This window comes from Vitis riparia, chromosome 19 (genome assembly GCF_004353265.1).
Source record: "Vitis riparia cultivar Riparia Gloire de Montpellier isolate 1030 chromosome 19, EGFV_Vit.rip_1.0, whole genome shotgun sequence".
NCBI classification, from domain to species: Eukaryota; Viridiplantae; Streptophyta; class Magnoliopsida; order Vitales; family Vitaceae; genus Vitis; species Vitis riparia.
Genome location: NC_048449.1, coordinates 3,819,217 through 3,843,061, shown reverse-complemented (window position 1 = coordinate 3,843,061; position 23,845 = coordinate 3,819,217). Strand labels below are relative to the sequence as shown.

The 23,845-nt window shown below is 36.4% G+C and overlaps 4 protein-coding genes across 5 annotated transcripts; 2 read left to right on the top strand and 2 right to left on the bottom strand.

The window, feature by feature from the left end:
- The first annotated feature begins 3,692 nt into the window (after window positions 1-3,692).
- On the top strand, window positions 3,693-12,392 carry LOC117908980 (WD repeat-containing protein 44). 2 transcript variants are annotated; one of them, XM_034822860.1, is made up of 7 exons: window positions 3,693-5,666; window positions 9,807-9,897; window positions 10,280-10,437; window positions 10,522-10,573; window positions 10,653-10,735; window positions 10,855-10,905; window positions 11,398-11,634. In XM_034822860.1, exons 1-7 carry the CDS (start codon window positions 4,080-4,082, stop codon window positions 11,539-11,541), a joined length of 2,166 nt encoding a protein of 721 aa, XP_034678751.1. In that variant the 5' UTR covers window positions 3,693-4,079; the 3' UTR covers window positions 11,542-11,634. The 2 variants fall into 2 exon arrangements, with proteins under 2 accessions (XP_034678751.1, XP_034678750.1); XM_034822859.1 differs by having other exon boundaries at window positions 3,698-5,666; window positions 10,812-10,905; window positions 11,398-12,392.
- Window positions 12,393-13,986: 1,594 nt separating this feature from the next.
- LOC117908849 (protochlorophyllide reductase, chloroplastic) lies at window positions 13,987-16,225 on the top strand. Its single transcript, XM_034822644.1, has 5 exons — window positions 13,987-14,147; window positions 14,264-14,362; window positions 14,769-15,291; window positions 15,421-15,779; window positions 15,861-16,225. The coding sequence occupies exons 1-5, from the start codon at window positions 14,094-14,096 to the stop codon at window positions 16,014-16,016; spliced, it is 1,191 nt and encodes a 396-aa protein (XP_034678535.1). The 5' UTR covers window positions 13,987-14,093; the 3' UTR covers window positions 16,017-16,225.
- Window positions 16,226-17,384: 1,159 nt separating this feature from the next.
- On the bottom strand, window positions 17,385-20,681 carry LOC117908848 (lanC-like protein GCR2). Its single transcript, XM_034822643.1, has 6 exons — window positions 20,193-20,681; window positions 19,899-20,077; window positions 19,111-19,222; window positions 18,833-18,949; window positions 18,419-18,733; window positions 17,385-17,908 (listed from the first exon to the last, which is right to left on the bottom strand). Exons 1-6 carry the CDS (start codon window positions 20,352-20,354, stop codon window positions 17,570-17,572), a joined length of 1,224 nt encoding a protein of 407 aa, XP_034678534.1. The 5' UTR covers window positions 20,355-20,681; the 3' UTR covers window positions 17,385-17,569.
- A 615-nt stretch (window positions 20,682-21,296) lies between these two features.
- LOC117909405 (stem-specific protein TSJT1-like) lies at window positions 21,297-22,882 on the bottom strand. The gene is made up of 4 exons (XM_034823444.1): window positions 22,612-22,882; window positions 22,284-22,524; window positions 22,064-22,184; window positions 21,297-21,952 (listed from the first exon to the last, which is right to left on the bottom strand). Exons 1-4 carry the CDS (start codon window positions 22,821-22,823, stop codon window positions 21,759-21,761), a joined length of 768 nt encoding a protein of 255 aa, XP_034679335.1. The 5' UTR covers window positions 22,824-22,882; the 3' UTR covers window positions 21,297-21,758.
- Between the last annotated feature and the right edge of the window lie 963 nt (window positions 22,883-23,845).

The following is a 23,845-nucleotide window of genomic DNA, read 5'->3' as shown; positions in this document are numbered from 1 at the left end:
CCTTAATTTTCATGAAAGAGACCATACTATTGGTTTGTAAAAGCTTGGTACGTAGAGGATGTCAGTTTCCGGAGTTCAATTTTCTTTTTTTATTATTAAATGACAAATCTGACCTTATTACATTTCTCCCTTTCATGTCCATGATTGTAAAAAATCAGAATGTAAATTAATGAAAATAAATGTAGAAATAAAGATCGGGATGAAATCAAATATTTATTTATTAAATAAAAGAGTTTTTTAAAATAAAAAATAAAAAAAATAAAAAACTTCTTTTGATCTTATTGTCTTCACTTTGACTTCTCTTTCTTTTTTTAGTCATTTTTGGTAATCCAACCTAGCCCTATGTCTTAGAATAGGGTGCGCCCACTTTTTGAGCCCCAACCACCAACAGTAGAAGTCAAAATTTGTGGTGGCCTTTTACTATTGAAGTAAAGTCAACGGGTGCTTTTAGTAATTTCATTTATTTATTTTGTTTTTTTTAATTTTGAGTTGTATTTAACAACCAAGATCCTAGCCGTACAATTTTGTTGGGATCTGTGGCACGTTGATGATGACCATCTAGACTAGCGGAGGGGGTAAGGTTGTGACTTATGGGGAAGAAAAACAACCCTAGAAAGGTTGGGAGGTGAAAGTGAAGAAAATTAATAAGATGGTCCCAAAAGCAGTTGAACTAATCCTCTAGCGGTCACCTTCACTTTCTAGTTACGGGCTGGACTCCATGTGGAGGTAGTTGAGTTGTGCCCATATTAAGGTGTTTTTGTATGGCCTTCTTAACTCAAGCCCAAGCCCACTAACTCATGGTAATTTTTTCTCTCTTTTTTTTTTTTTTTTAAATAATTGAGTGGAATTGTTTAATATTGTACTTGTGTATATAATAGATCCGAACTAAATATTTATATCATTAAGGCATGTTTGAATCTCTTCGTGAAATCTCGTTTGTCTCATTAAAATTTGCTTCAATTTTTCGGTGAAATTTCTCATCAATAATACGTTTCACATATATTTAGCAATTCACAAACTGTCGTCAAATGGTATAAATTTTAGATAAAGTTTTGTCACACGATAAGATATTAATATTGAGAATTCTTAGACATCGAAAGCATCTAGGATTCCTCGTACATACTATTATTAAAATTTATAATTGGTGGTTAGAATAAATACATGAAAATACTTTCATTTTTTCAAAAGAACTCATGATTATTGCCATTATGTATGTACTAGAAAAAGAGTACTTTAAAAAAAATTATTTATAAAATTAAGGTTTTTTGTTACATCAAAAAGTTATTTTTGTTATTATTATGATAAATGATAATCAATAAAAAATAGTGAAGTGACAATATGGTCCATTTTTTCTTTATATCTCAACAAATCGTTGTATTTCTTTCTACCTAATCTCATTTCTTTGTACCTTTTGTCTCATCTATTTCTATAATTGCTCATTCAATATTTCATATTTAATCATACACATATAAAGGATTCAAAAATTTAATTAATATAACATCAAAAGATTAACAAAAAAAAAAATCCAAAAAATCAAATAATTTTTATACAAAATTTATTTTACTAGGGTCTATTTAGTAACTTTGTAAACGGACACAATTTTAATTAATATAACATAAAAAGATTAACAAAAAAAATCCAAAAATTCAAATAATTTTATACAAAATTTATTTTACTAAGGTCTATTTAGTAACTTCCTAAATGAACACATTTTAATTTTAACTTAAAACATGTTTGATAGTGATTTTAAAAAATGTTTTTAACCTCAAAAGTGTTTTTGAAAAAAAAAAAATAGGTTTCGACAAATTTTAGAAAATACTTTTAAAAACCTAAAAATTTACTTATAATATTGAAAAATCACAAAAAACAGTTGATAGATAATTTTCTTAAAAACAACTTTTAAAAAAACAAACTTTCACTAAAATGCTTCTTAAAATTGTTACCAAACATCATCTTAATTAAAAGAAAATTTAACTAGTGGGCTCCAAATACTGAACAAGATATCATATATATTTTTTTTAATTTATATTTTCCATATAAGATTATAAATTGATATTTGACTTAGGATGGCTCTTGCCCAGTGTTTGACAAAATTAATGGACAAGAATGGAAATTCACAAGGAGGAAGAACCATAATATATCCACAAAAATAAGTAATAATCTAAAATAAAGGAGGACATTTTACACAAACTCCTACAATTAATCTATTATTATGCCAACATGCCAACACACAAAAATAAAATAAAATAAAATAAAAAGACATCAACTTTCACAAAAATTAAAATGACACGTGCGCACTCAAATATCACCCACAACCCACTTGCAATTTGACTTTAATTAAAATACAAAATAGGGGGGCTTTGTTTGGCCTATTTTTAGGCACCGACTAAAATAATTGTATTACTTAGAAAAATAATATAATGCTTTTTTTTTTTTGGTTCAATTTGGTAAAATACGTAAGCATTGTAATTGGACCTCCCTTCCCGCGTAACCCGACCCTTAGTATCGGTTGATTTTCAAGTGAAGATTTATTTTGACATTTTTAATGATTTTATCAAATAAATTCGGACTCATCAATACAATATATGAAATCATATTTTTAAGATGTTTTCAAGCTAAAGACGTGATTATGATAGTAAAAAGACTAGTTTGAATATAAGTTTTAGATGATGACTAAAGATGAATTTTGTTTTATTATAGAGGCTATTTTGGTTCCAAACTTATTCAAATCAATTAAAATTGAACATAATAGTTAAATTTTTGAAAATCGGTCTTCCATTTTGTTTTCAATTTTCTCATCTTTTAACTAATAAAAATTAAATCAAATCGATATTTTAAAACTTATTTATGATTATTTTATATTTGACAATTTTTTTTTATATTAGATTCTATTAAAGTAATTTATTGTTTTTATATTATGATCAAATTAATTTTAAATATATTTAATATATTTTTAATATCAAATCCAAGTTGATTTTAATTAATTTTAAAAATAAATTAAACTTAAAACCTAATATAAATTCAAATTAATTGACTTTAAGCTAAAAAAAACATAAATTTATAAGGACTGAGGGCTATAAAAGGTCATTAAATTGAATTGAAATCAATCAATGAAAACCAAATCAAACCAACATTAAAAGACTTGGTTTAGTTTCGTTTTTCATTTTAAATTTGGTTGATTCAATTTTTATTACATGCAAAATCAATTATATTGGTTTGATTCATGTTTTACTCAAAAGTCGATCAAATTGACTTTATTTATAATTCTATTCATATTATTTGAAGTCTCTTTTATTTCATTTTTTTTACCTTAATCCGTACTCGATGTTAATCCTTTGTACCATCGTCTAATAATCTATATTTTTATCGTATATTTATAAATTTAGCATATAAAAATAATATTTCAACTTTAATTTTTTTTCTTGCATGGCATAAGCCTAACGTTTTCCTTATTTGAAATATACGTGGAAGTAGAAAAGCGGGTGGGGACTGGGGAGGGGTAAAAGATGGAAGGCATTGAATTGAGGGAGTTGGTCATCAACTTAACTTATGTTTAGGGTTTGTTTGTTTTTTTAGGGGAGGGAGCGCACATTTTAGATTTTACTAACCAACAAAACGGCAGTTTTCACTCGAGACACAGAGTTACAAGGATGGTGTAATAATAATATTATTTTATTTTCTTGGAAGCCAAACAAACAAGGTTGAAAGGGAAATTTGTGTTTGAGTTTGATTTGAATGGGAGAGGAAAACACATGAGACCGGGTGGCTCTCACACTCACACAAAGACATACACGACACAACACAACGCTACATCACACGACACCGTTTCGTCTCGCTCTTTCTCTTCATCAGAGCCACCGCATAGGGCTTCGTTCCCTCTCTTTCTCTCTCCAGACTCTAGACATCGTCGGATCTAAGGGTTTGGGGGAGTGAGACAAACAGCAGCGTCGATCTTCGGGATTTTTCTCTCGGTTTCTCCCGCTTTCTCGCCTGCCAAACACCGGATCGAACTCGAACGGGACGCTTGATCGGATCGCACTCGTTTGGGGCATTCGCACACAGATGGGAATGCCCAAACGATGAGCAAAGCCGGCGACGAAGACGACGACGACGAGTGTTTCTACGAGTCTCTCGATCGGGTCCTCTCGTCCTCCTGCTCCTGTTCCTCTTCCAACTCCGATGATGATGCGGATCCGAATGCCTCGCCCAATTATGCTTCCGAGCACCCCTTTCCCATCCCCAAATTCCCCATTGGTGCTTCCAAATACGATATCTGGATCTCCGAGCCTTCCTCCATTGAAGAGCGCCGTTCGCGTCTTCTTCGCGAAATGGGCCTTAGCAACGACCCGTCTCTGTCCCGGGTAAAACCCACCGCTGATCGAAGTAACGGCGATATTGGCCGATCGGTTTCGTCCGATCGATTGGCCGGTCAAGGAGAGGCTGGTGTGGTCATTTGTCGATCGAAATCGGACGGTGCAAAGGATCAGTGTAATTCGTCAGTTTGTTCTCCTCCAATTCTTTCTATTTGTTCGGTTGTAAATAATAGCAAACTTGTTAATTCGCGAAGTAGTGGAAGTAATGGATCTCCGATTGCCAATGCTGCTTCTGCTTCGCCCAATAAGCCTCCCACCGGAAAAATGTGTAGGCGGGTGGATGAAACTAGGGGTGATTCCACAAAATCGGAGCCTAGTTTTGGTCGCAATTCTTTTTCTGGTTCTGGGAATGGGACTGGTGGAGAGTGTGATGAGGATTCGGATTGTAATGTGGTTGCGAGGACAGTCCCTCATGACCAAGTATGCACAATTAAGAATCTTGATAATGGGAAGGAGTTTGTTGTGAATGAGCTTAGGGAAGATGGTATGTGGAACAAGCTTAAGGAAGTGGGGACAGACAGGCAATTGACTATGGAGGAGTTTGAAATGTGCGTTGGGCATTCACCTATTGTTCAAGAATTGATGAGGAGGCAAAACGTGGAGGAGGGTAATAAGGATAATTTGGATATAAATGTTAATGGGGGTGTTGGGGGTGGATCGAAGTTGAAAAAGAAAGGGGGTTGGTTCAAGAGCATCAGGAGTGTTGCTAGTTCGGTGACTGGGCATAGAGAGAGACGGAGTAGTGATGAGCGGGATACATCGTCTGAGAAGGGTGGACGGAGGTCGAGTTCTGCCACAGATGATAGCCAGGAGGTTTCATTCCATGGTCCAGAGAGAATTAGGGTTCGGCAGTATGGGAAGTCATGCAAAGAGCTTACTGCACTTTATAAGAGCCAGGAGATACAAGCCCATAATGGGTCAATTTGGAGTATTAAGTTTAGTTTGGATGGCAGGTATCTTGCAAGTGCAGGTGAGGATTGTGTTATTCATGTGTGGCAGGTTGTTGAAACTGAGAGGAAAGGGGATCTATTGACAGAGAAACCAGAAGATGGGAATTTGAATCTTTTGTTTGTGGCCAGTGGATCCCCAGAACCAACTTCAATGTCACCAAATGTGGACAACAATTCATCAGAAAAAAAGAGGAGGGGGAGGTCATCTGTAAGCCGGAAATCAGTGAGTTTGGACCACATTATGGTGCCAGATACTGTGTTTGGGCTTTCAGAAAAGCCTTTTTGTTCATTCCAAGGACATGGTGATGATGTGCTTGACCTTTCATGGTCCTCCAAGTCTCAGGTTAGTTAATATTTGACTATTTGTCAATTCTCTTGCATGATGCCTATATCTTTTGCAAAGTAAGAGTGTTATAGGATGATTAGTTTGAGTTTTCCAGTAATGCTCATTAATTTGACTTTTGAATTCCAAAGATATTATTTGGTGTGTACTTATCCTTTCATATGCAGTGTTGTTTAATCATATTAGTTATTTATACATCATATTGATGATGGATTAAACATAATAATACCAAACTTTTGATGGAAAGATATTGAAAGAACATAGATTTCTTGTTTTAAATCTTTTTATCTAGGTGATTCCTCATTTGCACCTTGAACTTGGTTAAGCATTTTCTTTAGGTTTGTAGGGAGAGAGTAATGTATTGATTATAAAAGGACAGTAGACTTGGTTGATATTCTTTAGGAGGAAAGCAAAAGAGAGTTGGGTAAACAGTACAATGCGGTCATGGTGATTTTTTTTTATAGGTGTATAATGCAGTCATAGTGAATGATGGCTGATATGGAATTGAAACTACCTTTTATACCAATCAATCATTTGTAAGCCATTGGTCATGCCGATAAATAAGGTGCCTATTAAACAGATGTATTATTACACCTCTATGTTTTCTTGTGTATGTTTTTAGTTCCAACCAAGTGTGACCCATAATCAATTGTTCATTCTGCTTTCAATGGTGTTTGAATGATGAAATCCATTATCCATGGCTGCTTAAATAGTAGTAGTTTAGTTTTTTCCTCTATTTTTCCCTCTTAACTTTTATTGGCTTCACTCTATGGGATTTCTGACAGATGACTTTAGCAAAGCAGGAAAACATCCCCTTGAAACAATCTCTCATTAAAATCTAAAGCTATTTGAGAAGGAAAGTCCTGGGACCATATAAGAGAAACTGCGGGACTGGTTCAAGAAAAATCAGGGACTTAAGAAACACATTTTTCCCTGAAAAAATGAGGGAATTCCAAAGGTTGATAAAAGAATGAATGATGATGAGGTATTACTTGTGAAAAAGTTGATTGAAAAGTTCTCTAATATGCCAGATTTTGAATTCTGAGTGAGTGAATTGATTCATGTTCTAAAAAGGCCAAAATCAAGTGGATGAGGGCCATGCCAAAATACATGTTTGCCAAGGGTAATTTATAAACCGGATGGCAGAGCATGATCATGCACAAGGCTGGAAGTATGTGGGATAAACCTTTGTGGCTAGAATTAAAGTTGTTTTTAGCATTATTTAGTTCCACTGCGGGTAAGATTGAAGATTAAAAATCTTGGTCTCAGTCGGGCATTGCTAGTTGGAAGTTTGTTAAGCATCGCCTATGAATATTAGTATCAGACCCTACCAACTCAAATCAACTCAAATTTGATAAGCAATCTGTACACATGCACGCGCACACACACACACACACACACACACATATATATAATTTAGAAAGCTATATTTTTCTTGTTTGAGCCTTGGTGATGGAGGGAGGTTTGTTTCTTGTATACCTTGGATTGCTCTTTTGACGACTCTTCTAATACAATTTGATTCTTTATCTAAAAATAATAATAATAATTTAGAAAGCTATACATATGATAGACTTATTGAAAGGATCACCTCCTTTAGATAATTGATGAACTTCACTTTTTTTTTCTTTTTTTTTGTCTTTCCTTAATCCTTGTGACTTAACTGCTTAAAAATTTCTCTCCCTTGTGCATGCTCTATCTTGTGATGATTTTATAAGTGCCACTTTGGTGTCCCAATTGTCCTTGCATGATTCCTCTTTTATGTGAGCACATTCCTGGTCATATAGGAAAGTTGCTAGTTGAAGTGATTAATAGCCATCTTAGTGATGATTGTCATGGTCATTTTGTGATATGCTACCACATTATATTAGTGAAAATGTTTCGTTATGGCCTTTTATACCTATTTAGATTTAATTAAGAAAAATACTTGGAACTTTACAAAGTATAGAAGTGTCAATATTATCGTAAAACAAAGCAATGTGTATGAAAATGTTTTCCATGGTTTTAAAATTCGAATTGGACCAACCAATTTGATCGGTCCAACTGTCGACCGACGACCTTTTCGATCTGGTCCTCTCTTTTGAGTCGAACACCCATCAAACCGTTCGTGAACCGCCTGAACCGGCTACTGAGTCGGGCGGTTCTGTAAGAACCGAACGGTTCAAAGCCCACCCCATTTGCTACCCTTTTCTTTTTGGCAAAAGGTGGCCCAAATTGCTTTTAAGGCCCATTGTGTAGGCCCAACCTCACGACCCACCAGCTAGTTGTCTCCTCGTAAATGAATGAGGCTTTTAAAGCCCTTTTTATCTCCCTCCGTTTTCGATGTGGGATAACTAGAATGAATATTTTAAAGAAAAATTACATTTATAACTACATGAGGAGAGCTTGAACCCTAGACCCCAAGTTAAAGTAAAGCTAGCGGCACCATTCTACTACGCCCCCTTTCCTATTAAAATTAATAAAAAAAAAACAAATAAATTGCATATGTTATTTAAAAAAAATAATATAAATAATATATATATATATATATATATATATATATATATATAAGATTTTTCTTCCATTTTCAATATATTTTCATATTTAAATATTATACATGTTTTATTTAATGAAATTTAAAATATTAGTACATTTATATAAAAGATGAAGAAATAAATATCATTGATTTTTAATTTTATATATATTTTTAATTTTTTAAAATTATTTTAAAATTTAATAAAATATAAATTATATATTTATGATGTCACCGGTTCGACCACGGTTCAACCACTGGTCCAATCGCTAAACCGTGAACCGGTAACTTTTTCAATTCAATGACCGGTTCAATTTTTAAAACATTGATGTTTTCATTGAACTTGTCTACTTGCTAATAAATGATGGTGCAAGGTCTAAAGTTGAAAAGTGGTTGCAATTTTGAAAAAGAGTGAGGGAATCTTGGGTTGGTAGAGGTTAGTTTAGAATTTGGTTTTTGTCAACTTTGTTAAATCACTAGATATCACTCATAAGTTTAGGATCTTTGGTGGATTAACATGATATTAGAGCCCTGGTTAAATAGCGGTCTCGAGTTCAAGTCTCTTCTATTGTTTATTTTCCATTCATATGTATGTAATCAATGATTTCTCTCCACATGCAAGTATGGGGCCACACATGAGAGGGTGTGTTAGGGTGGTATATGTTGTAGTTCAGTTAGTTTTTATGTTAATTTGGTAGTCTATCATATATTGTAGGTCTACTATCTTATAGATGAAGTTTTTAAGTCAATTGGTAACTTAACATGATATCAAAGTTGTGGTTAACTAGAGGTTGCCTATTGTTCATTCCCCATTAATTATCCATAATCTGTTATTTGCCTCTCTACATACAAATATTGGACCACATGTGTAAAGGGTATTAGCCGGGTTTACATTGTGGGTCCTCTACTTAATAGCATAAGCTTTTAGATCATTGGTAGCTTAACAATGAAGAAAAAGAAAGGGGATTGCTAGCTTTCCTAATTGAAGTCTATTAATATCATTTTTTCCTTAAAATAAATTTTACGATTCCTGTTTTCAAGTGTTGCAAGCTTTTCTTTCCACTATTTTACTTTAGAGTTTCTCAATTTGTTCATATTGCCTCTCATTTGTATATTTTCTGTATCTAGAAGAAAAGAAATAGGTCAATTTTTAAGGAGTATGAAGTTCGTGCTGGCAAAGTCTTATTTAACTTTTGGCTTGTGTAAATAAAATTGGAATTTATAGGTCTTGTTTAGTCTCATAGATCTCTTTCTTTGTGGTGCCTATTTCTTTTATCCTTTTCAGTCTTGCTTTGTTTTTTTATCACCCATGTACACTGCTCTTTGCCTTGGTCTGTCCTTTCCTGTTTTCCCCAAGAAAATTTTTGCTTAAGCAAAGGAAAATTCTGAACACGGGATGTAAATGATGTTCATATCAGATGACTCAAACCTCAAGGGACACATTGATATTTTCAGAGGCCTTAAGAAAGGTCTCTTTAAATCTATCCCTAAATATTAATTGAATATAATTTGTGAAACTGGATATGTTCACCTATATTATTTAATTAAACATGTCCTAGAATCACAGATGAAGCTTCTAGATAATGATAATTTGTATCAAGACATCTTATTGTCAGAACTTTTATTTTCAGCAACTGCTCTCATCTTCAATGGACAAAACAGTTCGGTTGTGGCACTTGTCCAGCAAGTCCTGCTTGAAAATATTCTCACACAGTGATTATGGTAAGTACATGTGAGCTGCAACTTTTTCTTTTTTTTGTTTCTTTCTTCAATTTCTAAGTCCACTATCTACTTTTCAAAAATACCACTGATTTGGATAACCTTTTTGCCTATGAAGGGATATCCTCTCATAGAGCATTAAAAAAGCTTTTTTAAAAAGAGCTTGTTATGAAAAAGGAAAACTAAGAAGTTCAAGATATGCCTTTCTCCTTTACTGCATACTAGAAATTACAGCTAGATTATCAATTTGTGTGATTTTTCTGTAATTAAGGCATCAAAGATAGGAGCCAGCCAAACCAGCAGCCATAGAATTTTTTTTTCCTCTATTGTGTATTTAATTTGTTAGTTAAATACATTCTTATCTTTTGGATTTTCCTTGATACAGTAACTTGCATCCAGTTTAATCCTGTTGATGATAGATACTTCATTAGCGGATCCCTTGATGCTAAGGTTCGCATTTGGAGCATACCCGATCGTCAAGTTGTTGATTGGAATGATCTGCATGAGATGGTCACTGCTGCCTGCTATACTCCAGATGGTCAGGTTGGGCGTATTTAATTTGGCTAGTTGTTCCATGATATGCAAAAGTTTTATTGGCTCAAATTTTTTTCCTTTTTTCCCATGAAGGGTGCATTAGTTGGGTCATACAAAGGGAGCTGTAGATTATACAACACATCTGGTACAAGTTGATTTCTCTTCCCTTCCCCCAACTCCATCCTATTGAAGTTTCTTGATTCATTTCTTATTTTTTTCCCCAGAAAATAAGTTGCAGCCAAAAGGTCAAATAAATCTGCAGAATAAGAAAAAGAAACCTCATCACAAGAAAATCACTGGTTTCCAGGTAATAGACTGGCACTACTGCTGTGTACTTTTTGCATTCCATGGCTTTTTAGTTGCTGATTAGTTTTACTAAACAGTTTGCACCAGGAAGTTCATCAGAAGTGCTTATTACATCTGCAGATTCACGAATTCGGGTCATTGATGGTGTTGATCTGGTTCACAAGTTCAAAGGTATAACCACTCACAAAGATAAAGAAATGTAGACAGTATAATAATTTCTTCATTTCTTATAGTAGGTACTAGCTACAGGGTGGGTGTTAAATGCATGATACAGAAACTTTCTACTCTGTTGCTAACTTGATATGACTACAAAAAATTGATGGTTACTATCCTTTATGTACCATAGCTGTCTTTGGGCACTTGTGTACAATGGTACAGAAGCTTTTTGGAAACATGATTACACAAACTTCCCTGTCAAGTCTACTAGAGATATGATTTAGTTTTTGCTCTTTAACAGCTGATTCTTTTTTTGTATTAGAGCTTTTGATGGGGTTAAACTAAAACTACAGTTTGGATTTTCTCCCTATTCATCATGGACCTCCAGTTCAGGGATTTTGATTGAAACCTCAATTAGGAGTTAACCAGGGTGAAATTGAGCTTTAAAATTAATACTGTGATACAAAATGCTAATAACCTTATAAGTTGATGTTGATTCTTTGACAGGGTTTCGCAACACAAACAGGCAAATCTCCGCCTCTGTCACAGAAAATGGAAAATATGTGGTCTGTGCAAGTGAGGATTCTTATGTGTACGTGTGGAAACATGAAGGTGGTACCCGACCAGGCAGAAGCAAAGCCATTACTGTGACTCGCTCATATGAACATTTCCACTCGCAAGATGTTTCAGTGGCCATCCCTTGGCCTGGCATGGGCGAGACATGGGAACTGCAAGATAGTTTCTCAGGAGAGCAAATCGGTCTTGGCAGCCATCTTGATGAGGTCTCTACTGCCAATCATCCCCCTACACCTGTAGAGTATATTAATGGTGATGAGGGTTCACCATCAGTATCTGTATGTACCAGCAGCCCCCTTAATGGAACCATTTCTAGTGCAACCAACGGTTACTTCTTTGATAGAATATCCGCAACGTGGCCTGAGGAAAAACTGCTTTTGGCTACAAAGAACACAAGCCCTCATGCCAGTGTGGACTTTGCCAATGGGGTAAACCCCCATCGGTCCGCCTGGGGTATGGTCATTGTAACTGCTGGCCTCAGAGGCGAAATTAGAACTTTCCAGAATTTTGGATTGCCAGTTCGGATATGAGGGGGCTGATGAAGAAAATCAACCAGATCCTCAACAACGATGGGAAAATCGGTGATACTTGATTTTACCCCCCCTCTACTTGGCAAAATGTGTACAGAGAATATGTGGTGAGATTTGTAATATTAGCGAGTTCCTTTTTCTTGCTTCCATTTGCTTTGTGCTTGTCGGATGTGGGGAATAGAATGGAGAGCCGGTCCGACTTGGCATTGGAAAAAAAATAGATTTGTCAAAAAGAAGAGGAAGAAAAAAAAAGCCAAAAAAAAAAAAAAAAAAAAAAAAAAAAAAAACACTACACCTTGAATTTAGGGGACCGATGGATTTATGTAATCGGGAATTGTAGAGTTATGAGCAGGGGAAAAAGCTTATTAAATTTAAATGGAATTCTTTTACAATTCATTTGCACTGTTCGTTGCTATAAGAAGAGTACTGGGGTTCACAAACCTGTAAATTCCTCCTTTTGTGTTGTAGGCTTATCATTATCAGGTCATTCTGGAATCCATGTTTGCCCACGCAGTGAGATAACACATTAACGAAGGGCCTGTATTTGTGGTTGAGGAACTCAAATATTAAAATCGATTTTCTCGGTTTATTCCGCATGAAAGTTTGTATTTTCGAGTGTTGGCAATATTTCAAACTGGGCCTAAACCTCTCTTCTGTAATGGTAATTGGCTATGAAGAAACTACAGAAACCACGGGCTCCTTCCATCTGACCCAGCCCATTGCTTTCTGATTCCGCGAGATTTTAGGGTATGCTCTAGGCAGGAGCAGGCCTGTTGTACGATAGCCCCAGGTCAGACCCAAAGCCACTTTCTGGCCCAGATGTGGTATGTCAACCATCATTATTTACACAATATTTGACAATCGATAATAATTTTCTTTTTTTTTTTTTTCAAAATTAAAAAAACAAGAAAACATGTTTCCTAGCTAGAAAACTGTTTTTTGTTTTCTGTTAAAAACAGTTTTTTTGAAAAATACTTTTTAGTTGTTTCACTTGTTTTCGAATTAAAAAATAATTATAACAAATATGTAGTGAGATTAAAAATAAAATACTACATATAAAAATTATTTTGAAAAATATATTTAAAATATTAAAAACAGATAAAAAATATTTTAGATTTTTAAACAAATTTTAACTTCATAAAATATCAAAAAATAGTTTTTAAAAACTGTTTTTAAAATTGTTTTCAAAAACATGACCTTAACTACTATTTTCTTAATTATATTCTTCTTTATAGTCTTTTTGTAAGAGGAAGAACTACAAACCGTTATGGTTAGCAGCATACCATCTCCCAAGCTCTATTTCGGCCATCTATGCTCTAATTTTAATAAACATATTTATTAGATTTAGTTTATTTCTCAACTTTACAAATTAAAATTTTAGCAAATTTAATAATTATATTACAAACTACATAAAAAAAAAAAAAAAAAAAAAAAACAAACTCTTTTTGTATGCTTTTCAATGGATGGTTGATTTTTTTTTTTTTAAAGAATTCATAGGTGACGTGATGATATTATTGATTTGGTAATAATAATAATAATGTCACCCGAATAATATTAAAATGTTATTAAAAGTTGGGAATGCTGGGTGACAATTTTGTAGGAAGTGGCCCATTGAAGGTGGGGCCAATTATCAATATGATAATGTATGGAACAGATGAAGTCAAAACCTGTCTCAGCTCTGCAGTCTGCACAGCCTAATCCATTGGAACGAGCCCACTCCCCATCCTTCTCATTCTGTATGACCCAGCCCATAACGGGGTGTGGAGTGCCTCGACAACCCAACCAAAATATCCCTATTCCTCGTGGATTATTCATTTTAGCATCCTACCAAATAAATATAAAAGAAAGCTGCAAATATCATGGGAAATCCAAACCTCAAGCCCCCATTGGTGGTTTGCAATTGAGGTGGCAGATTCAATCTGCTGATAATTTTATCTTATCCAATTGTGTCACCGCTACCATCTCCTTATATACGCACACAATAAAAATCTCCATCGCTTCCCCACTGCCAACTGCCACTTTCCATCTCTCCAAATACTTGCAAGTTTGTAACACTCCAGTTGGAAGTTGTTTGTGGGGCTCTTCAGTTTGGTGGATATGGCTCTGCAAGCTGCTGCTTTGGTTCCCTCCGCTTTCTCCATCCCCAAGGAGGTCTCTTCTGCTTTCTTCTCTCATTTGGAGTTTCTTTCTTTCTTTTTCTTGTTTTTCTCATCAAATGTGCACGTCGGGTTGATTCTCTTTTGGGAATTGGTTGTGGGTTTTTGCAGGGGAAGGCCAGTGCTTCTTTCAAGGAATCTGGTCTTTTTGGAGTTTCACTTTCAGACCATGTCAAGGCTGACTTCAGCTCTTCTGCATTGAGGAACAAGGTAATGGCTTAGTCAATTTTGATTTCTTCCATGGCAGAAAATTTTGTTGCTTATTTACAAAAATTCAGAACTAACAGTAATTCTACATGGGAATTTAGTGTTTTAAAGCTAAGATGGATGTCTGAAATTGCTTACATTAAGTGAGGAACATTAGTCTCTAGAACACCCAACTCAAGAAGCCTCAACATTGTGTTTGGAAGTGAGGAATTTGGGGGAGAAAAGAAAGGAATTGATTTGAAATTAGTTATCTCACTACTTGAAACAGGGGAATTTTGTAGAGGGTAGTGAAGTTTAAAGAATTTCGATAGTTCTTTGTTCTATGATTGTTCTTTCTTTTATGCTTGTTTGTGTAATTGAACATTGAAGATTGGACCTATGGTATTAATTGGAGATGGAATTGAAACAGAGAAAACCATCCGTTGGAGCTATCAGAGCCCAGACCGCAGCTACAACTCCGGCCATCACCCGGGCTACACCAGAAGGGAAAAAAACTCTAAGAAAGGGAACTGTTGTGATCACCGGAGCCTCATCTGGACTGGGTCTAGCCACAACCAAGGCTCTGGCTGAAACAGGGAAATGGCACGTCATTATGGCCTGCAGGGACTTCCTAAAAGCCGAAAGAGCTGCAAGGTCAGCCGGCCTTTCTAAGGAAAACTATACCGTAATGCACCTAGACCTTGCCTCACTTGACAGTGTCCGGCAATTTGTTGATAACTTCAAGCGATCAGAACGGCCCCTTGATGTTCTGGTCTGCAATGCTGCTGTCTACCTTCCAACTGCTAAGGAGCCTACATTCACTGCTGATGGGTTTGAGCTTAGCGTTGGAACTAACCATCTTGGGCACTTCCTTCTCGCCCGGTTGCTGCTTGATGACTTGAAGCAATCTGATTACCCATCAAAGCGTCTCATTATCGTTGGTTCAATTACAGGTACTGCAATTAATCAGGACAAATATGATTCATGTAAAATAGAAGTACCACTGAATTTCATGATGAGTTCAATACAAATGTGTCATATAAATGTACTAAGTATGCTATTCCTTCTATAAAATGAATCAGGGAACACAAATACCTTGGCTGGAAATGTGCCTCCAAAGGCCAACCTTGGGGACTTGAGGGGAATGGCAGGAGGTCTAAATGGGCTGAACAGCTCAGCCATGATTGATGGTGGAGCTTTTGACGGTGCCAAGGCATACAAGGACAGCAAGGTATGCAACATGCTCACCATGCAAGAGTTCCACCGCCGATACCACGAGGACACTGGCATCACCTTCGCCTCCCTCTACCCAGGTTGCATTGCTACAACTGGCTTGTTTAGGGAGCATATTCCCTTGTTCAGGCTTCTTTTCCCTCCATTCCAGAAGTTCATTACCAAGGGCTATGTCTCCGAGGAAGAATCTGGAAAAAGACTTGCACAGGTAAGAGAAAAAGGACTTACCCTTTGTTAATAATTGATCGAGGGCAAGGGGCATAAATTTGATTGTTGGTTTATGATATAGGTTGTCAGTGAGCCAAGCTTGACAAAGTCAGGTGTGTACTGGAGCTGGAACAAGAACTCAGCTTCATTTGAGAACCAGTTGTCTCAGGAAGCTAGTGATGCAGACAAGGCTCGTAAGGTTTGGGAACTTAGCGAGAAACTTGTCGGATTGGCTTAAACGAACGCCTTAAGATGAGGTTCTTCTCTTTGACTAAATCTTTTGCCATGGGAGAGGAGGATATCACTGATAATGACCTGGGTCCATTTGCAAATGTGGAGTTTAGGTTCAGATGTTGTGAATGTTGTGAGCAAATTCCTTTTGTAAAAGTAGAGGACTTCTGAGTTAACAACCATAAATAAAATCGATCAACCCTTTTGCAGTTTTGAGTATGTGGGTAAAAATAGACGATGATGAGAAAAATGCAGAATCAATCAACTCAAAAAATGGAATGGTCAGTTGAACATCTAAACAATCTTATTATATGAAACAAAAGCAGTATCATTGTATGCTTCTCTTGGAAGCATATCAGAAAATCCCCATTACACCCAAGAGAATACACAAGCTCTCACCTGTAAAAATGATAAAGACGCTTGACCAGTCATTCTCTAGGGATTTGTCGATTTAATCATGTCCATTGTCTGAACTCCCCAACATACCCCAATTTGATTACCAACAAAACCTATAGTTTGAAATTCCTCTCAGTGTAAAAGGTTCTTAGAGAGGGTGATTTTGCAGAAGGAAGCAAAAGGACAAGAGAACAGCCCAGTAAGCATGAAGGAGGACATGAACGGGGCATCCAGATTATGGGTTCTTGTTGACAAGTCGCTCTCTCTTCTAAGAGCTTATTAAACCATCTCTCGGCTCAAAATCTTAACATCATATGAGGTTGGACAAGTCAACATGTACCTGAAGTTGAGTAATACCCGACTTCCAGCTGATCTGCGGTCTTCTTTGATACGTGGACTCAATAAATTGAAGAACAAGAAAATAAGTAAACACAAAAATTCTGATTTAGCAAGAGTAGAATGTTTCAACATAACAGAGTCTGTGGAAGGATCCACCGCACTAGTGCTCCAAAGTGTATTTCTGATAGTCGCCCCCTTCATTTGCTCCATCCATTGTGGCTTTGGTCCCATTGTCCTCAATAATTCTCCCTCATTAGTTCCCATAAAACACATTTCTATGCCAGTGCCCACTTTCCCCTCAACTCATCAAATCCACAAGTTGTCATGATGGCACACTTGCAACCATCAACTATAAATGAACCAATAAAAACTCAAAACAGCAGAGAAAGTATGATGTAGTCGACAAGGATGGAGACTACATGGAAACATATCACATCACTGCAATAAGGGAAACCAATAATTGAAAACGATTTTGATTCTTTCATCTCCATTTTTTACAACAGAGACAAGAAGATGATCGAGTGCATTCATATATAAGAGCTTCATGCAACCAACCCTCATCGTCTTTTCAAGAGGGTGCACATTATTAAGCACAAAGCTACCATTTTTCAATAAAAAAAAAGGGTTTGAGATATCCCTGTCAAATGAAGAGTAGATCATGTTTCTCCACCAATGCACAAGAACTCGAGGCAAAACTGAAATATGTCCAGTTCATATATTTGCAAAAGTTTTAAGACTTCATATATTTACAGAAGCTCTGAGACTCAACATACAGAAGTGATAATCATACCCGTGGTCTCCCCTATTTGTCCTGTAGAAAGCAACCTAAAGTTCATAACCTGGGAACCTGGCCTCAGATGGTTCGATCATGTCCAGAAACAGATAAGTCATTCCTCCAATGCCTTCAAATAGTGAATAAGGGCGATCACCTCCATGTATCTTCCCCTCTGATATAAGCCTTTGGGCCCTGTCGAGTAAAAAACAAGCAAATGCTTTGGCCCTGTACAGGAACTCCACATTACCAGTCAGTCTGTAGAGCGAAAGAAACACGTAGGTATTCCCGCTGATGCCATGACAAATCCCAACTCGCTTAAGCAGGCCTCTGTTCCATACCACCTCCCCTGCATCCACAGCTGCTTGCAGAAACTCCTTGTCTCCAAAAACCTGACCATTAATGTTCTTAAGATAGTTGTGACAGACTTGCAAAACCTTAAGAATAATCATCCTTCTATATAATAAGAGTAGATTATTGACATATTTTGGTATTAAAGAATAGCATATGCATCAGGAAATGGAATCAGAGAATCCCACAAATTTCGTGGTTGGTCTTTGAGCAGAATAAGATTAGAACACAGTTGCAGAGAAGTTACACTTTCCTGGGTGTCCACTTGACACAACAAGATCATAGGCTGGCTAATGGCTATGAATTTCCTATTCACATGATACTGTGCAATGCTTTAGTAGTACTTACACCAAAATAATAGTTCTTTTCTTGGGCTCCAAACATGAGTTACTGGAAATTTCTAGAATCACCTGTGGATCTTTTGTTCGATATTCTACTATACCAAATTAGAATGTCAATCCTTGTGCACAAATGAAAATATTACTGCTAACCTTTATTTCCTTAAGTTGTCTAAACTAGTTTGTAGGAGAAGTATCCCTGAGAAAGAGTACCTCAGCTGCTTTCAAAAGGGTAAGAGCAACACCAGGAGCACCATGACACCAATGCACAAGGCGGTCGGATTCACTTCCTTCACTTGAAGGATAATTTTCACTGGGGAAACGGTTCTTGATCATATAACGCAAGGTACCCTTGACATCCTCCACCTCATCTGGTTTCAGTTCCATGTGCATCAAAACATGCATAATCCCCGCTAACCCATGGGCAGCACCCCAATACTTCTTCCCGTGCCATTCATACATCAATGGGCATCTTTCCCTTTTTGCCATTTCTCTACCCGACTTGATAATTTCCTTCACGGCAGCTCTCTGTATTTAATGTCAACCCAACGAGAAATCATTTCACGGCAGCTCTCTGTATTCGAGAAGGATTGAGGCAAAATGAAATGAAAGAATGGTAGATCTTACCATGCGAGCAGAAGATATTGTGTCTTTACCAATATGCTTATTTAAGAATGAACATGCCCATAAGAACCCTCCTCGCCCATATAGTAACTCATTTGGCAAATCCTTAGGAAGCTTAATCTGCGCTCAAAAAGAAAAAGAATTGATTAATGGACAGATAAAAATAATCAATGCCAACAAACATAAATATTAAATTTTATCTTTTTTAATTTTGGAGTATTATAGCAGGTTAGGATTATTGGAATCATCATCATAGTTGTAAAAACATACAATCAAAGTACCTCTTTAAATTGAGTTAAGTAGCGACCAAGCAATCTTTCATCCCCAGCATGCTTAGCCGCAACAGCACCAATAGCATAAACACCAGCTTGCCCACATATGAATGTCACACGCCTGCAACCCCATACATTAAAAAAGCAAATTAAGTTAAGCTAAGTTGCTAAATATCCACTTTCAGGCAAACCAGGATAGAACCTGATAGTGGGTGCATGATCCCAACCATTTTTTTTAAGCAATCTCTCATATGAATTACGAAGAGTAGTTGAATACATTCATATTTTCCATGGTGGGCAAGGTAGGTTGGTCCCACGATTAACAGCAGAATTTCAACCAATTTAATTGATCATGCAGGTCTTAACGCCAAAGTGGTGGAGCTAATTTTTTCTTTTTCATTGATGGAATACCTGGATGAAACCCAAAAAATGGGCACAAAACAAAATCCACTTTGACAAATTCCCAATACAATAACCCACCCCAATTGAGCCAGTCTTTCTATCTTCTCCCTTTAAATCAATGTGCCAGAGTTTGATCAATCAAGTAGGTGTCTTAGCACCATTAGGAAGGGATTACAGCCAGGAATATCCCTCCAGGATCGTCCTTTCCACACCAGCTCCTTTGCTCCCAGGAAACTCTTAGTATCCAATACAGTATCGATGGGGCAAGGAGAAATCCGCAGAAACAGATAGAAAGGAATGAGTAAATCACTAATCCAGTGTAAAATTCCAACCGATTTAAGGAGCAGAAACACAGACACACACATAGGGAAAAGAGGGGAAAAAAGAAGAGGTACCCAGAGGTGGCGGAAGCAGAATCACAAGCCTTGACAATCTCGGAACAAACATTAAGATCATCCCTGTTGTTAGTAATCTGATAGGCCTTGAAGAGCAAAAACGCAGTCCCGAGAGCCCCAGTATACAAAGCGTAGTCCTGTACGCGTTTTCCAGAAAGCGCCCATGTCTCCCTGACAACCTGAAACATCACCACCAGCCACCACAACACAAAATACATTCACTTCTATTGTGTCCCTATCCATCCCCAAAAATACCCAAGACCCAGATCAAAAAGTTCAGAAAGAGGCGTGTACAGCGTCTTTGACATCCAAAGCAGCTCGCTTGAATTGTTGGGAGAGAGTTTCGTATGGAAAAGAGAGGAGCTTTATCAGAGAGTCTCCACTGTTTTGAGCGCTTGTTTCCTCCGCTTCCACTGCCGTATCCGGCATTTCGTTTGGGAAGAACCTGTCTGCCATCCCTCTGAGCACTCCAAATTTTGGTGGGTAGTCAATCGTGGGTGAAGACAGAAGAGCAGGCTAGCAGCAGCAGTGCGCCAGATTGAGTCGGTTCGACGCTATCCTTGAGTGGATTGGGCGACTTTATCCATGGATAGGATTTCAATAATTGGGTTGAGGACATCATTAACCCCATTCTAGTTTGGGTTCGAATTTGGAGCTAGACAAACGCGTCTTTATAATTAATTTCATTTACCTCATTTATGAAATTTGGATTAAATTCATCTCACCTCCATTAATATAAAATCTTATCAAAAACCTTCATTATACTTCTCATTGATTAATTTCATTCTCCTTCCCTTTGAGGAAATTTTTGCCGAAAGTTCAATGAAGTCTTAAGTATATTTAATCCAAACTATAAGAAAATAAGCAAAATTAACCTTACAATTTATTAGTTGCTCACATCCAATTAATTTTATTTCAAAAAAACATCCTTATAATAGATTTTATAATTTTAATTCAAACAAATATTTAATCAATAAGTAATATTAGAATCAAAATCATGATTTAAACCCCAAAAATGTCGTTTAAAAAAAATTATTGACAAATTAAAAGCGCTATAAGGTTTGGATATATCTTTTTCTTAAACTTCAATTACTTTTAAAAGAATTGACAACACCTCTCCTACAAGTGTAAATCTTTTATTTTATTCATCAAAATTTTAATATATATATATATATATATATATATATATATACTTTATATAATAAATATGTATAGGATATGACAAAATATAAAAAAAAATTAAAACTTATTTTAAAAAATTAAAAAAAGGTCATTTTTTAAAATTGTAAATAATTTTTAAAAACATAAGATAATCACACTAATTTTTTTAAATCTTGAAATATGTGAAATGACCCCATGATAAAAATAAATGTAATAACAACAATGACATATCCTCTCTTCAAATCGTATTCACATTCATTTTATTGAACTAGATGGAGGAAACGAGGAGAAAGGAATTCCGAAAACTACTAAAATATTGCCCATCCTAATATGTTTAGGATGAATATTCAAATGACATTGACATGTCCCAAAGCTAAAACAACCAAGTTTGGTTTGTTCACAGAGAGCAGGATTTGTCTTTTCAAGGCTCAATCGTATCAAGCGCATAACCCTGATCCCTTTTCCTTGTGTTTGGGATAACAATGATATCTCTTCCCTTTTCCCCCAACTTTGGATTCATTATTAGTTCAAAGAGTAGTGAAATATCATCACACTTGCGACATTTATTCTACGAAATCCCAACTAGGAAAGGAGGAACATTCAGGATATCAAATCATAAAAAGAAAGAAAGCTAGGAAGCTGGTTGGGATGGATGTTGTTGATGAAGATCAGACGATGAGCAGGAAAGAGCAGGCGGGTCTAATGGTAGTCCTCCCAATTAGACCAATTGACTTCACTTCCAACACGAGGCATGGAGTTGATCCTGGAGTAGACATCAACCTTGAAGTTGGCCCCACACATCACCCCTTCACTGTCTATTCTGGGCATTGCCTTCATCTTGTTCATTGGATGCTCGAAGCTCATCAACCCTCCATCGCTGTGGAACATGCACCCTAACCAAAAACCACCCCACAACATCAACACCCATCAGCCTTTAATATTAATTACTCCTTTAATATTTGCAAGATATGTTCAAGTATTCATTCAGCTATATATAGACTCACCTGTTGGGAAAGGAGCAAAAGATTTGGCACAGCCTGCTTTTATGACCCCCAAGTCATCGGAGATCACAACAGATCCGTCAGCTGCAACCCCCCAGAACAGCTTCACTCCTCCATCAGAGCCCTGCCAAGTGCCAACCATTTCACACACACAGATTACTTATCAATGGCATCAAGTAGTTTAAGATGGGGAAGGGGAATTAATGAAAGAGATGATGTTTACCAGAGCAGTAAATACAGTCCCAGCTTTGCTGTCATAGACGACAAAGGCAAAGCTTCCTTCAAGATCCTTCACCACCTGATCAGCTGGGTATGGGCCCCTGTCCCTCAGGGTCCTATACGCTTCAATCACGAGCATGGCTTCATTGCTCCCCTTCGACAGCCCATATTGCCTATTCAGTATGCACAGGTTGTTCAAACTCCCCATGAATAGACAGTATATGTCGTCAAATCCACCGAACAGCCTGAAAAAACCAAACCCAATTCCTCAATTAATACTCAGATAAAAAAAATATTTGACATATGTAAGTTTCTGCAGCCAGCATATATACCTTTGGTGGGTTAGGTAGGACCTGTCCGGAGAAACGTAAGCGAGTGCTGCAGCAGTGCCAAAGCTCATAGAGAAAGTGTTGGCAGGATGAGCAGATAAAAATTCCCTGAGGGTCTCCTCCGGCAGCTTGGGCTTCCTTGAACCATCCCGAGACGCCGGACTGTTGAGCTCCTCCGGCGGATGTGCAAACGCCTTGTGAAAAATGGCCAACATCGCTCAAAGCTTTACATGAATTGGGGGTATTAGTTTGTAAAGCGAAAATAAGGAGACGAACTTAAGAGAGAACGGGCAATATTTATAGGGAGTAGATGAAGATGATGATGCGGTGGATGTATCTGGTGGTTTTATCTTTACTTCAGACAAAGCATTCATGGATGGTACTGGATAAGTTTTCTCGTGTATCAATGACGTCACTCAGCTTCACTTTAAGTCTCTTTCGTTTGTTTCCCGAACATTGTTTATTCAGAGGTTGGACCTGCGTGTGATCCAGGGGCGGCTACATCTCCCTAGTTCAAATCTATTTACCACGTGTCGAACCCTCATTGGTGTTAGTTAAAAATGTCGTTTTTTATTTAAATAAAAAAATAATAGAAAGTTTGGATTGGGTTTAGTGCCAAGGCTTATCCAAAACTGGCGAAATTTGACCTCAGTCTGCGTCGGCCCCCAGGATTTTTTTTTTTTTCACTACTCTGTGGGCTGATGGGCCTCGCCGCCTTCAGCATGCGCTGGCGTTGAAGTGGCACCTCGTACTAATATTCTTTTGGCAGGACATCGGCACGTGCCTCTCACACCGAACGGAGGAAAACGACAAAACTATCGAGACGACGTCGTTTCGAAGATTAAATAAGAATAAAAAGCCTTTTGCAAGTAAATTTTTCCTTCATGGTAAAAATTTTTAGCTCCTGGATATATTTTTTGTTTTTAAATTTTAAAATAAAAAATATTAATTTCCATATAAAATATGAAATTTTTTTGTGAGCTACCTTAAAAACATAATAATTTTAAAAATTATTTAAATATTTGAGATAATACCTTAGATTTTAAACATTTTAAAAGTAACTTTAAAGATGTTGGTATATTTAGAATTTTTATATAAGAATTAATATAAATATGAATATAGAAATTACTGTTATTTCTTTATTTTTAAAAATTAAAAATATATTCAAATTAGTACTTAAGACCTTATTTGGTAAAAACAATTTTAAAAATCAGTTTTTGAAAGTAATTTTAAAAAT